Source organism: Rousettus aegyptiacus, unplaced genomic scaffold (assembly GCF_014176215.1).
Source record: "Rousettus aegyptiacus isolate mRouAeg1 unplaced genomic scaffold, mRouAeg1.p scaffold_m13_p_6, whole genome shotgun sequence".
Lineage (NCBI taxonomy): Eukaryota > Metazoa > Chordata > Mammalia > Chiroptera > Pteropodidae > Rousettus > Rousettus aegyptiacus.
Window position 1 is genome coordinate 132,526 of NW_023416309.1, and position 13,562 is coordinate 146,087.

At 42.8% G+C, this 13,562-nt stretch overlaps 1 protein-coding gene across 2 annotated transcripts in view; it reads right to left on the reverse strand.

Moving 5' to 3' along the window:
- Nucleotides 1–773: 773 nt before the first annotated feature.
- MARCHF8 (membrane associated ring-CH-type finger 8) overlaps nt 774–13,562 on the reverse strand; it is a 127,453-nt gene continuing 114,664 nt past the window's right edge. Inside the window, exons 4-8 of one of the 2 annotated variants that reach the window (XM_016140936.2) lie at nt 9,766–9,848; nt 8,679–9,524; nt 7,061–7,241; nt 4,992–5,139; nt 774–4,570 (exon numbers count right to left, since the gene is read on the reverse strand). In XM_016140936.2, the coding sequence (XP_015996422.1) occupies nt 4,266–4,570; nt 4,992–5,139; nt 7,061–7,241; nt 8,679–9,524; nt 9,766–9,848 (1,563 nt within the window). In that variant the 3' untranslated portion in view covers nt 774–4,265. The remainder of the gene's footprint in view (nt 4,571–4,991; nt 5,140–7,060; nt 7,242–8,678; nt 9,525–9,765; nt 9,849–13,562) is intronic. The other variant, XM_016140935.2, reaches the window with a different exon arrangement.

Here is a 13,562-nt window from a genome sequence, read left to right on the forward strand (position 1 = left end):
GAATCCTCGACAGCTCCACTCGGTTCTAGGAACCTCTTCTCCACAGAACTTGGGCAAGAAAGACATTTTGGCAAAGTATCCTCCTACTTAGCTCCAGGTTTCCTGGAAGCCTACCATGGTACCCATGATTTATAGACAAATTCTCCTGGCTCATCTAGGGTACAGTATATTCTGGAAAATGTTGGCCTCCCTCCTTTCACCTGATGCACACAGGTAAAGCTGTGTGAGCAAAGATTTGCATTCTCCAAAGTGGAGGCTCGCTGGCACTGCCATTAGTCAGGGAAGTCCTGTCAAAAACCAGGAGGAGGTGCAGCCAGGCTAAGCGGTCACCAGCACTCCTGCCGGTCTCCCCTGGTTCTCTTACTCAGCTAGGCTGTGCTTCAGTAAATGTTTCAACGGATAAGGCTAATTAAGCAATTGACTCCTCCAAGGGTCCTGTTACCATATGCACCCAGAACCTGAGTCTGGCTTCTCTGGGGCAGTGAGTCCAGCTACAGCCTGAATGTCTCAATCAAGCACATCTGTGTGAACTACGTCAATTTTTACTTTATGCCTACACACCCTTCAGAACCCATTCTCTCTCACTGACCACCAGTGTGTATGAGAGCTGTCCTCCCTCAGAGGGACAGGCTAAGGAAAATCACAACACCTCCAGAGGATGCATGATTTTCTTCTCTGATGTATAAGCCAGAAGAACCTGAAAAGGGGATCAGGGATGCTGGCATACCTGCCAAGGTTCCCAACCTTTTTGCAGAAAAATTTTTACGGCAAAATTCCTTTTTAAAGAAACGCTTTATTGCTGCAATTAGACACTCCTGTGTATAGCACAAACAAGCTCCCATACAGAGAATTATTCAAGTGGTAATACTGAGAAACAGTGAACATACACAAGAGGATACAAAACTAGACATTTAGATAACTAGAAACTTCCTAAGAAAAAATTCAAATATGAAGTGCTTTTTTAGAAACTACACCACACATGCCAGTGTAAATTTGGTTTTTATTAACAATCAACTTTCAGAAGCATTGCATCTAAGTAGGTGATGAGCTGCACAACTTACTTCCAAAACACAGATAAATACCTTCATTTCCTTGTTTACTTCTTTCCTTGTGCTAAAGATGGAAGCTGCATATTTCAAATCTATTTCAAAATTGTGTTTGCCAAATCCACAGCATTATGGATTTTTACCCTGCTCCCAATTCTCTCCCAGCCATGCAGCCAACTACCAGTTAGCAGAAGCAGCTCCAACCATTCAGACATTATGCTAGGCTCTTGAACTGGCCCAACTTCCTGGGGCCTGTGTATCTGTAGCCAGGTAGGACACAATCTCAGGTTTGGAAAAATTTGATCCATAAGATGGAAAAGAGTGGATTGAAGCAAAAAAAGGGGAAGAGATATTAGAGGACTGGAGAAGAAAGAGACCTATTACAGAGTTTTCAGGAAATTCTTAAACTTGAGCACAAAAACCAAATTACTGCTGGCAGCCAAAATCAGAAGACCTTGAGTTATACTGTAACTTTGCGGGGAATAAAGGCCAAATCAGAGAGAGCTGGCTGGTGACACCCCTGAGACCACATCCATCTTCCCCTTGCCTGGCCTACAAGTACCAGCACTCCTGGCCCTGAGACTTACAAGCTCATCCCACGTTTCTTTATGGTTCAGCTAAATGCCATCCTCCTACTAAAACCAGGTACACAATGAGGGAAACCTGGGGAATAATTAACCCCCAAAAGAACATAGAAGGCAAATCGATACATAATAAAGGAAAACCTGGCAGATCTGCTGTTCCCACTAGATAGCAGCACAGCACAATCTCGCCAAGGCTTGGTGCCTTCGTTAGTCTCCGGAGATTTTAGAGCTAGGACTAAGAACAGGGTCAGAGGTACTCAACTAGAACCTGCAAGAAAACAGAAAGATAAGGGGGCATCTGTGTGCCATTCCAGGAGAGGAAAGAAGGATGTGGAACAGACCGCCACAGAGGGTTTTTAGGAGCTTGGTAGGAAGTGATGAGATAGATGATGTTAGGCCTCCCTGAAAAGAAATGAGAAGACTTCACATGAGAATCTAGTTGGGGATGAGACCAACGCAACAGTCATGTTTACAAAGGCACCTTTGTCAAAGGGGGTGCCAGCTACAATGGGTGGGCTGCCCAGGGGCTATCACTACCAAAGCACACTTACCTTTCTACAGGAACTCTCAGTACTTTTCAAGCTCAGCACAAGGGGTTCCATCAGGGGAGAGGAAAAGATTCCCACTTAAAAATCTATCCCTCTCTTCACTTGACCGTTCATCTGCTATTATTAGAGGTGGCAGAGACAAAGGGCCTTGCCTAGGAAGTTCCTAAAGAGCAGAGGCAAGGTTGACCAGGATTCAGCTTCCTGAATGAACAGTCTATAGCTGCCTGGTATTCCTAGGTTGAGAAGGGGTGTGGATAATTGCACTTGGGGGCACAGTGATCACAGGCACAGGCTGGATATGGCCTGGGAGACAGAGGGCAGGCTGATAATTTTAACGGGTTGGCTGTGGCTGGACAGTATCTGCCTGGCAGAGCAGTGCCTTAGACCAGCACCCATGATTCCAAAGAATCAGACTCTGGGTGGGAGATGGCAGAGAGCACAGTCTGCTACCACATGCTCTCCCCCAGAGCTTCAAAACAAGCCACAGGGCTTCCACTTTGGAGAGCAAATGAATCATCTTGTGTTCGCTTCATCTTCTTAACAGGAAAGATGAGGTACATAAGGCTCAGAGGGCCCCCAGGCACCTCACCCCCCAGAGGAGGCTCTGTATATTCAGAGTTGCTTAGAAAGTAAGCATCTGGGCATATCCACATTACACGGCAGACCCTCCTGGCCTATTTTCTTGGAGTTGACTCATTTGCCTGGTGCAATGAAGTTGGTTTTAAAAACAGAATTTTAAGCAGACTTTTTAATGACAAAGGCCATTTGATGGTAGTGATTTTGGTTTTGTTTGTTTTATGAAAAATGGTACATGAGATATTCCCTGATGACAGAACTAACTGATCAAAGGGCCAGGGGCCCCTAAAGGTTCCTCTCTGTTCAGTTTAAGGCGACAAATGGGTAAGGGTGTGCTGGGAGCAGTGACACAGTGGACCCTGGAAGTTTGCTGATCACTCCTGGCCCTAGTTTCACAGCCAGCCCATCTGCATCTCTGCCCCTGAGCAGTGATCCACAGAACCTCCCCTGGCCGAGGTAGCAGGTGCCCAGGAGCACCTGCAGTGTATATACCCTAGACCAAGGTGGTACAAGCTTACTCTTTCGGTGTGAAGCAGTACAAACTAGAGAGGTGTGTCTGTTTTTAAATATTCAGTTTTGTTTTAATTACGCACTCCCTTTTCTTTAGACCTCTAAATCCTTCCTTTTCAGTGTTGACAAAAAAGAAACGTTTGGGGCAGGCCTATAAAGACTTGTCATAAAACAGGCTTGAAACCATTAGAAATTATGCTCAAATTGCTATCTAGAATCCATTAATTCCCATGAAATATTATGAAAAAGCCTCATACCTGTTTGTCCTACTTTATACTCACAAGTCCCTTTAATAGACATAGAGTAGATGTCATGTTTCTTAGAATACATAAGGCCAAAAGGGTTTTAGGTCTATTATAACATAAAAGAGATAAACAGGGTTATAAAGGGAAGGTTTCTAAATGAGATATTCTTTTAAATGTCAATCTCACTGGACACATATTATAAAATAAAGATTTTCCTTCTGTAAAGTGCTGTTTGCTTAGTGAATCACTTGCCACCATGCAGAGCACCAAAGCCCATCTACTAGGGAGAACTGTCAGTGGCAGCACTGGTAGAGGGAGCACATCTCCGAGGTTGTCCTTAGCGAGGAGGGAAATTCTCCTATGATGACTAGACACTCCCAAATACTTTGCTCCAGGATGGGGACTGTTGCCAACTAGAAGAGGCTGCGCACCCTGCTCCTGCTCTTCCCAGAGGTTTGTCATTTTATTCTCTCATTCTGCTCAAGACCATGGGCCAGCTCCCTAACATGGTGTCATGGAGTCTTCCATCTTCCCTTCCCACAGACATGCTGGCAGAAGTAGAGCCCAGCCATGCACAGCTGATGTGAGAGCTTTCTAGGAGATTCACGAGGAAGGGTTTAGAAAAAGAGAAGCCATTAAAAATAGTCACCTGCCCAGTCTGTGCTATTAAAGCACATAAGAAAAGGTACACAATTGGCAGTAAACAATTTCCTTCAGCTGTTCATGGATGTCCAGGAAACTATATACTCCACACAATCAGACGTGAATGATTTCTGCTCCAGTGTCTTCAGGTTCTGTGCAACAAGAAGAGTTTGTATCGGAATGACAGATTCCATGTCCATCTTTATTTTCAAAGTTGGGCTCTGTGAGTGCAGGTTTTTCAAAAATATTCTTTTTGCTTGTTTCTGGACAGTTTTGAACATAGATTACTCTGTTATAAGCCTTGAGTCTCTTCCACAATTGTACATACACTTTGCACTGCACGTACATAAAAAGAAGTCCGCCAGTAAAGCCGATGGCCACTACCACCAATTTAGTCCAAAAGGGCCATTCTAGGATTCCTGAAAGGGGAAAACCTGGTTAGCCTATCAGCTGACCTTATTTAAAAACTGAAACAAATGAAACACAACTTATGAACCTCCTATAACCCATGATTCTTAGCTCACTGAAGCTCACTTTGCTGAAGGAAGGGTGGGAAAGGGTGTCAACTCCCTTTTAACCTGGTCTTCAGGAGACAGTTTATGAAGATTGTCTTTCTCTCCATGATTTGATCTCTTCTCCCTGGGTTTTAAATACTACCACAACAAGAGAAACATCCAAATAGGATTCCTGGTGCCTCATAGTTGATGGCCCCCTCCAGAAACCCAGACATCTGAGGTCTGACTTGAAAATCAATCTAAACTAATGCTCCAATCCTGAGACCCCAGTGTGTTATCTAGGACCTCTGTGTGGGGTTCTCCCACTTTGGTTCTGAGCACATACCTGTTGCCTGCCCCTGTTTGATCTCCTCAGCAGTGCGGTCAATGAGCACATACAAGGACCAGATCACACAGGTGATGGCGATGACATGGAACGTCACTGAGCACATGATCTTCCTCCGCTCGCTGGCTGTCATCTGCAACTTCTCCCACTGAAAAGACAACACACAGAGCATGAAGCTCACTGAATAAAGACTGCAGTGGGGGTGAAAGTATTGTACATGGGTGAGATTGGCTTTCTCCCCTCCCCGCACCCTTTTCCAAATTAGATGAATTTCCCCAAATACCCAAAGTCATTCTCTTAAACCTTCTGGCTTCAACCAGATACCACATACTGGTATTCTGTCGACAGTCAACTTTCTATGCGATGAAAAGAAGCTGAGGTCAAGATGAGCTATGAACCACGACTAGTAACCTCCTTGTCTGCTTTTTCTTTCAAGCAGGCATCAAACAGCTTGATAAAGGATTCTATGATTCCAGTTCTGATGAAACAGCATATTGGCCCAAAACTCAGGTGGCATATTTTAAGTCTCTCTGACTTGCTGACTGGCACAAGAGAGGGGGAAGAAGTAGGTTGATGACGCTACAACACACAAGAAGATTGGGCACACTACATTGTGAAGGTGACTGCAGAAGGAGCTCACTCTTTGGTCCTCTGCTACTTTGGCAACAACAGTTTGAAACTGATGCTAAGAGTTCCTGGTACAAACAGTCTCTGTCAGTCCATCTCCTCTAATTTACTCCAAATAGCCAGATTTCCTTTACTAGTTTCCAAATCAGAAGAAAACACATAAAAATAGAGAAAAAAGGAAAACATATAAACACTGCATATCCTCTGCCAGACCTAGTCACAGCCTTTTTCCAGATGGGTCTATGCAGAACAAGATGAAAGTAGAGCCTTATGGATTATATATATTGGGCAAAGTACCATAAGACTCACTTGAGAGACCAGCACAGAGTAGGTACCCAATAAATGATAAGGCTTTTATGGGGCAAAATATTTTTTAAGTAGTTTGAGCTGGCCTTCTCTAATGTCCAGATTGCTTTCTGCTATGATTCTATACATCTTCATTTGGCTTCCTTCCTAAAATGCTCCCCTGCTCCCTGATTTCCTATGACACACTCAGTTCAAGCCTCTCACACTCCCCTGAAATACTCACCCTCGCCTTTTTGGTATATGCTTTTATCTAGAGACAATTGACCTTTGTAAACTCCCTTCAACTCACCTCTAAATCCTACTACCTTTCAAGAACTGCTTAAACACCCAAACATTCTATGATACTATCGCCACTCTACTTCCCCAGAGCAACCTCACAACAAATACTTCCTTCTCTGAATGTCAGATATGTTCTATCACCTGGTGAGTTATCATTTAATTGGCATTGTAATGTGCTGTTGTCTGATGACATGATTCCCCTTGCAATTTACATAATATTAAGGGTTTGATATAAGGACAAGTCTTTTATTGTTCCAGATAAAACCTTATGTTCTGGGCATAGAGAGAGACATTGAACAAACAATGTTTACAAAAGATGTGAGTTTAGGACAAGGCTCCTCAAGGACATGGGGCCTGAAGAGAGAGCTGTTTCATGTAATACCTATTCCTTTCTTTTCCCACCAACTCCACCCTCTCGTCTAGGAAATACTTTTCACAGGTATATACGAACAAATTTATTGTTATGCTGTGCTTTGTGCTGGGAGAGATACTAATCTCTAATATATGGTGCTAATTAGAGGCAAGGCATGAAGAGTTAATAATATAAAGTTAAAATGCTGACTAAAATGTCATGAAACAGTCTGTGGTCAAGGACCAAAGGAATGACGCAGGCAGTCTTAGTATGAAGGAAAAAGAGAAAATTATGACTGAAGGGAAGAAAGAGCTTCTTCCTGAGAAGAGGGACTTGGAAACTAGTACCAGAAACAATTATCTCTAGTACATGAATGCATAGACCAGCTCCCACTTCTTAAAGAAAAGAACACAAGAGAAGGCTTTGTCCAGCCAAGGTGCTAATTCTGACAGGGGAACTCATTTCAGCAAGGCTGAAGTACTTCTCAGGACATCCTTACACGTACTTTTCTCAAAGGCTTTAACTTGGTCTCCATGATGAACTCATACTTGCAGAGCTCGCAGCAGCGTGTGTCGGAGCTCTTGATCCACTGCTGCAGGCATGCCTGGTGCACGAAGTGGAGGCTCCCTGTGCAGTGGCAAGGGGTGATCAGAGGGCTCTCATCATCCCCTTCACAGTGACAGATCCTATGGCAGGAGGAAAGCCGGTCATTATGAGGAGGACTACATGACAGAGAAGATGACCCTTCAGTGGATGGTCAACCCCTCAAAGAAAACTTTCAGAAAAAAAACATCACGGAATTGACTAGAAGCATGAAAACATACAAACACGAATGAAAACAATTACTACAAACTAAAAATTTCTAGCTTACCGCACTAACATGGAAAGTCTGGATGGCATTTGGCATCAGAGAGGAAAACGATATAAGAAATGACAAAGCAGTCATTTTTGGTAAGACTCAAGAACTTCACTGAAAGACAAATTTAAGGAAACATGGAAGCAGCTCCAGGACTTAAGATGTTAAAATTAGAAATTTTTTTTCTGTATAAAACAAAGCCAGCACTCTACCTTCCAAAAATACCAGTAACTTAAAAAGATGATGGAATTTGCTTTTTGGCTATAATCACTGACCTCACCTCCATATACCACAACTACACATTTCTGTCCTCTCTGAGAGAGTAAACAGAGAAATCACAGTACCTCTCCTGGACCTAAAAAAAAAAAAAGCAAAAACAAAAAACAAAAACCATTATATGGTACTGCAACTTCATTTCTTTATGCAGGACCACTCATAGCGATAAGTGAAAATTTAAAATCATTCATCATTCTAAAGGTGCAGGGTACATGCAACAGGATTTGGCTACTAACCTCAAGTATCTTAATAGACTTTTGAGAAACAGAAGGGTCTTTTCCAGCAGCTGGAGAGCAGGTAGAGACACCTGGCTTGAAAGGAGCTGGGCTTTGGCCCTGGCCCTGGCCAGGCTCTCAGCTATTTGTTTCTGTGACATGGGTTTCTGATCCAATCGTTAGAAATTATAACAGCTGGCCCTAAGGAGGAGCAACTGGGGAAAGATTAAAATGGGAAATGCATAAGAGCAGTGACAAAAAGTAAATTGTGAAAGATTTGGGGGGCCAGAGAAGGGTCCTGCACAATGGAGGAGGTAAAGGTGGGAAATGAAGTTAGGACCTGGGTAGAGGTAGTATCCGAGTTAAAAAGAAAGAAAGAAGAGTCTCTCCCTGCACATATCGTGTTGTAGGTGGAGCAAGGGGTAAACATGAGGCCAATACTTAACTTCTAGACCATCAAGCCAGAAAATTTTCTTTCAATTTTTTTTTTTTTTTGCAAAGTCTACTTATTTCTAGTTGAGAAGAATTAGCTTGACCTTTAATATGTGTAGCTTCTTCCTTTTTTATCATCTATGAAACTCATGGGACCCATTTCACAGAAATTGATTTTTCAAATGACATCAATACTCCATTCTTCTGGAGAAAACTATTAATCCATAATTGTCTCCAACTTCCTATCAATTCATTTTCCTGAAACTTCACATATTAAAGCAAGATGAGGCTACACAGATGTGGTGAGCAGAGATGGCCAGAATGGTGGTTCTTGGCAAACCAACCTGCAGGCATCCCCTGATGTGGACACAGAAGAGATGGGGGGGCATTTTTCAGAGAGGGGAGAAGGACAATCCAGGTCACTGTCCTTCTCCACTGAGCAAAGGGGTGCCCGCAGGACCTTGCTCTTCAATTTTGTGGATGTGCTGTCCTCAAAGACGTCATCGTCTCCCATTTCATTGGAGCCGAAGCCCGTGCTCCCTGCCAGCCCACTGGAGGACTTGGCGGTGTGCTGGTGAGTGGTACAGCTCTCCAGCTCGTGGAACCTGTGCAGGCTGCTGGCACTCGAGCCAAGCGAGAGCGAGAACAGGTACCTGAGCAGTCGCCGGCTTCTGGACACAGCCTCGCCATCCGCTTTCTCTTCCAAAAGAGGGACATGCATGCCCCCCTTGCCACCTTCCACCTCTGAGGCAGTTGAATGATGGGCAGATAGGGATGAAACACAAGAATGTTTGGAAGGGCCAGGAGGTTTGCTATTCAGTGTTCTTTTTTCTTTATGATGGAACCTGTTAATTCTGAGACAAGGATCTTGAGAGAGTATCAATTTCCCTTCAGAACAAGTTCTTTCCACATAGTCAAAACTTTCCAAAGCATCCTGGGCCTTCTCACCCACATCGTTAAGGGACTTTGAGAACTTTAGTATTCTTCTGGCTTTGATATTCTTAGCAGGCTTCAAGGCCTGGACCCATTCTGAACCATAGGAATTTCTCTTTGACGCCTGTAATGTGTCTTTACAGATAACTGTCACAGTGAGCCCTTGTGTCAGAGAACTCTGGCATTGAGGAACTTTCAAGACAACAGCAGACTGCATGGGACTGTGACGACAACAATCAGAAAACACTGCACTGGAACTGCATGCAGAAAACAGTGGAATAAAAGCACAGAAAGTAAAAACAATTTTAAAAGAGAACAGACATCAAAGTGAAGAAATGAGACTCATGATAATTTGGTGAGCAAACAGCACATAAAACTGGACCAACTGTTAGTGCAAAGGCATACTGACCAAACTTATGGAAAATTGAGAACTTACAGATACTATTGCTTACTTCTGGGATGCACATGAACCACTGTAGCATCAGCAGCAACTGTTACCTGCAAATATCCTGATTGGAAGGCGTGACAGAAGTGCGAGAGAAGGCAGACACTGGAGCCGATGCCAACGGAGGACCCACGGCCTGCAACAACACATCTCTTAGTTTTCAGGAAATAGCCAAGAGGACCAAGAACACCATCTCCTTCTGAATGGTAATGGGGAGAGGATCGACGAATGTCTGCTATTTCCTACTGCTTAGTGAGTAACATGTACTAGGTCTCTACAAGCTGAGACTAAACAAATCAAACAGCACTTTTCTTATATATGGGTAAAAGCACAGCCAGAAAATATTTGAGACTGGAACATATCCTGCAGATTCAGTGGTCATTTATTTCCTAAGTGTCTAAATTTAATTAGTTCATACATCAGTCAAGAAACAATGTACAATAAGGTGTATGGCAATAACAAAAGAAAAGTGTGGTACATCCCTGCCTGCCCTTGCTTCCCTGCCAGCACTCATTTACCTGGTCCCTGGGATAATCCTAATCAAGGTTGGCAGTATGTAAGCACTCTTTCCTTTTCACAACTTCATGCTACCCTGTCAGAGCTCAATACACAAAAGGGAGACTAGAATACCTGACCACAGGGCCACCTATCCGTAGCTCAACCTGTGGAGGGGGCTGAGCAGAGAAAGTTCCAAAGAGTTCTAATCAAAACAAATAATTGAGAAAATTTAAACTTGAAAGAACATGTAGCAAGAGGTCATGAGATAGAGCAAGGGCTCTGAAAGGTCATGAATAAGCCAAAATTAGAGGAAAAAATCTAGGAGGGTGAGGAAGTACGACAATGGGAAGAGAAGCGGAAAAAGAGATATAGCAACAGGCAGTGTGGCTGAGCTAAGAATACAAAATCACCACTAGAGTCCCATAGTCTCCCACTTCAGCCTCTGTGGGGCCCTTGCTAGACCTTTTGAAGACTCAGATTTCTGAGTTTCCATGGTCCTAACAACACCATGCATATTCATATAAATGCATTCTTCCCTCCCTAGGACAGTTAGCCTGAATGAGCGTCTGCACCACGCATCCTAAACCACATGAAAATAGTATAGTCATTCCTTGTTATTAGTTCCAGGACCCCCCAAGGATACTAAAATGCACAAGTGCTCGAATCCCTTAAAAAACATGGCATAATGTTTGTATATAACTTATATTTGCATATAGGCTACAGCAGGGTATGTCTACACATCACTTCTTTTACATGGATTCTGCACAGTGCTCAGCACACGGCAAACTCAAATTTTGCTTTCTGGAATTTTCCAGGATTTTTCCCCCAAAATATTTTCAAGCCTCAGTTGAATGAATTTGCAGATGCAAAACCCATGGATGTGAAATCCATGGTCATGGAGGGCCAACTGTAAGGCGAGTCTGTTATCAAGGGCAAGCCCACATGACCCCCCCCCCCCACCTTCCCCAGGACCACTCTAGTGGCCCAAAGCTTTGCTCCACAATTCCCCAGCTGAGGCCCAGCCTCCACTTTTGCTAAGTGCCACCACCTCCAGGGGCATACTCTCATTCTAGCACTTGAACAACAGGACCCCTGACTTGGGTGGAGCCACCAAGATAGCAGTACCACTGTCCAGAGAAGCTCTCCCTATCTCCCCTCTCCTGGAGAGTATCATGGCCAGCACTTGAGGTGTTCACTGCTCCTCAGCGCAGGGAGTAAACATTTTAAATCCAATTAACTTAAAGAAATCTGATCTAAGGAGTTACATGTTACTGTGCTAAAATCATGCAACATCCTGCAGTTAGCACATTCTGAGTAACCAAAGTATCAATATTTATTTTCTAACAAAATGTGCATATGAACATTAGGTATATTTTCTTTGGAAGAAGTACTGGTCGAAGTTCTTAAAATTCTAATGTTTAGGCATTTTGAGAAGGCAGAGTGAGAGATGTCTTCAGATGTTTCTCCTTAAAATAACAAAAAGCTTAACATTTAAAAGTTAACAAAAAACACACCAACTGCACAACAGCATACCTGAGAATGAGATCTGTGCATAAGAGCTACAACAGGACAGAACTCCAGATGTCAGGTAGGTGGTGGACTGGGAGAAAAAGAAGCTGCCCCTTGCAGCCCTCTGAGCTCCCCGTAGGAGGAAGGGGAGGCGAGAAGGTGCAGCGAAGTCCCTTAACAATCCTATCTGGGAGGACTGTGAGATCTACCTGGCCGGTGGGAGGGCCCAGTCATCAGAGCAGAAAGCAGAGAAGCAAGGACAACAGAGAAACAACAGTTGACTTTTTACCAGCCGCAGTTGCAAAACCAAGGCCAAGCCACAGCCCTCATCCCCTAACCCAGAGTGCCCTTCCCCCCATATCCTCTGAGACTGAAAACCACAGAGCGCCAGGGGAATCTGGCAAATGCTACCGAAACTGTTAACACTGACAAGGACTGGGACTAAGAGCAGCCAGCACTATTAAACATCTATAATTGGGGGGGGGGGGGGGGCGGGGGGAGGTATTACTAAAGCTTTCTTATACAAAGCAGGGATCCAAAAGGATTAGATGCAATCTACTGGAAATCAAAAGAAAAATGCCTTATTTGCAACAGGCTAAAGAGAGATCTTTATATAATAAATCTTCTTTCTGAAAAATAAAGCAGGATACACGTCCATTAATGCACGGGCAAAGAAACAGTCCATTAAACACCACGAACAAACAAGGTGACATGGCATCTCAGAAAAAGAAAAATCTCCAGAAAATAAGCTGAAAGACAGAGAAATATGCAACATAAATGAGAGAGAATTCAGGATGGTAATTCTGAAAAAACTCAGTGAGATCCGAAACAATTCATATTAACAATTTCAAGAACTGGAAAAACAACTAGATCAGCACAATGAGTTCTTCAGCAAGAAGATTTAAACTCTAAAAAAATAACAGAATAGAACTTTTAGAGATTAAAAACACACTGCAAGAGTTGAAGAATGAAATAGGAAGCATGGGAAACAAAATCGACCAAATGGAGGAAAGGATCAGTGATATCAAAGACAGAAAATTAGAAATAAATCAGAAGAGAAAAACTGAAAAATAAAAAATGAAAGAAATACAAGAATAAGCTAATATCATCAGGAAAGAAAACATAAGAATAATGGACATTATCAAAGGGGAGGAAAAGAAAGAAGGATTAGAAAGCATTTTCAGACAAAGAGTTGATGAGCATTTCCCAAATCTAAGGAATAAGCTGGAACTTGGAATTCAAGAGGTCAACAGAACACCCAATTATCTGAACTCAAAAAGGCCTTCACCAAGACTCATTGTATTAATATTATCAAAACTCAATGACAAAAACAGAATTCTCAGGGCAGCTATGGAAAAAAAGACAGTAACAAATAAAGGAAAACCCATTAGAATATCGTCAGAATTCTCAGCACAAACTTTACAAGCCAGAAAGGGGTGGAAACAAATATTCAAACTATTAAGTGAAATGAAATACCACCCAGAATAATGTATCCAGCTAAGCTCTCCTTTACATATGAAGGAAAAATAAAGACCTTTCTAGATATACAAAAATTGAGGAAATTCTCCACTCCAAGGCCTACACTACAGAGAATACTGAAAGGGATCAGCTCAACTAAAACAAAATGACCAAAAAAATACATAATTAAGAGTAAGGAGACTATCAGGCACATAGAAGTAGAGGAGTGCAACCTTTACTAAGAAATGGGCATCATAAACTTAAACAATAAGAAGAAATTTGCTAGAGCAAGATAGTCATGAATGTTCAGGATACATAGGGACAAACTGAGACAAAATGACTGAAAAGGGAAGGATTCAAAGCTCCAAATTCACAAAGGGGAATG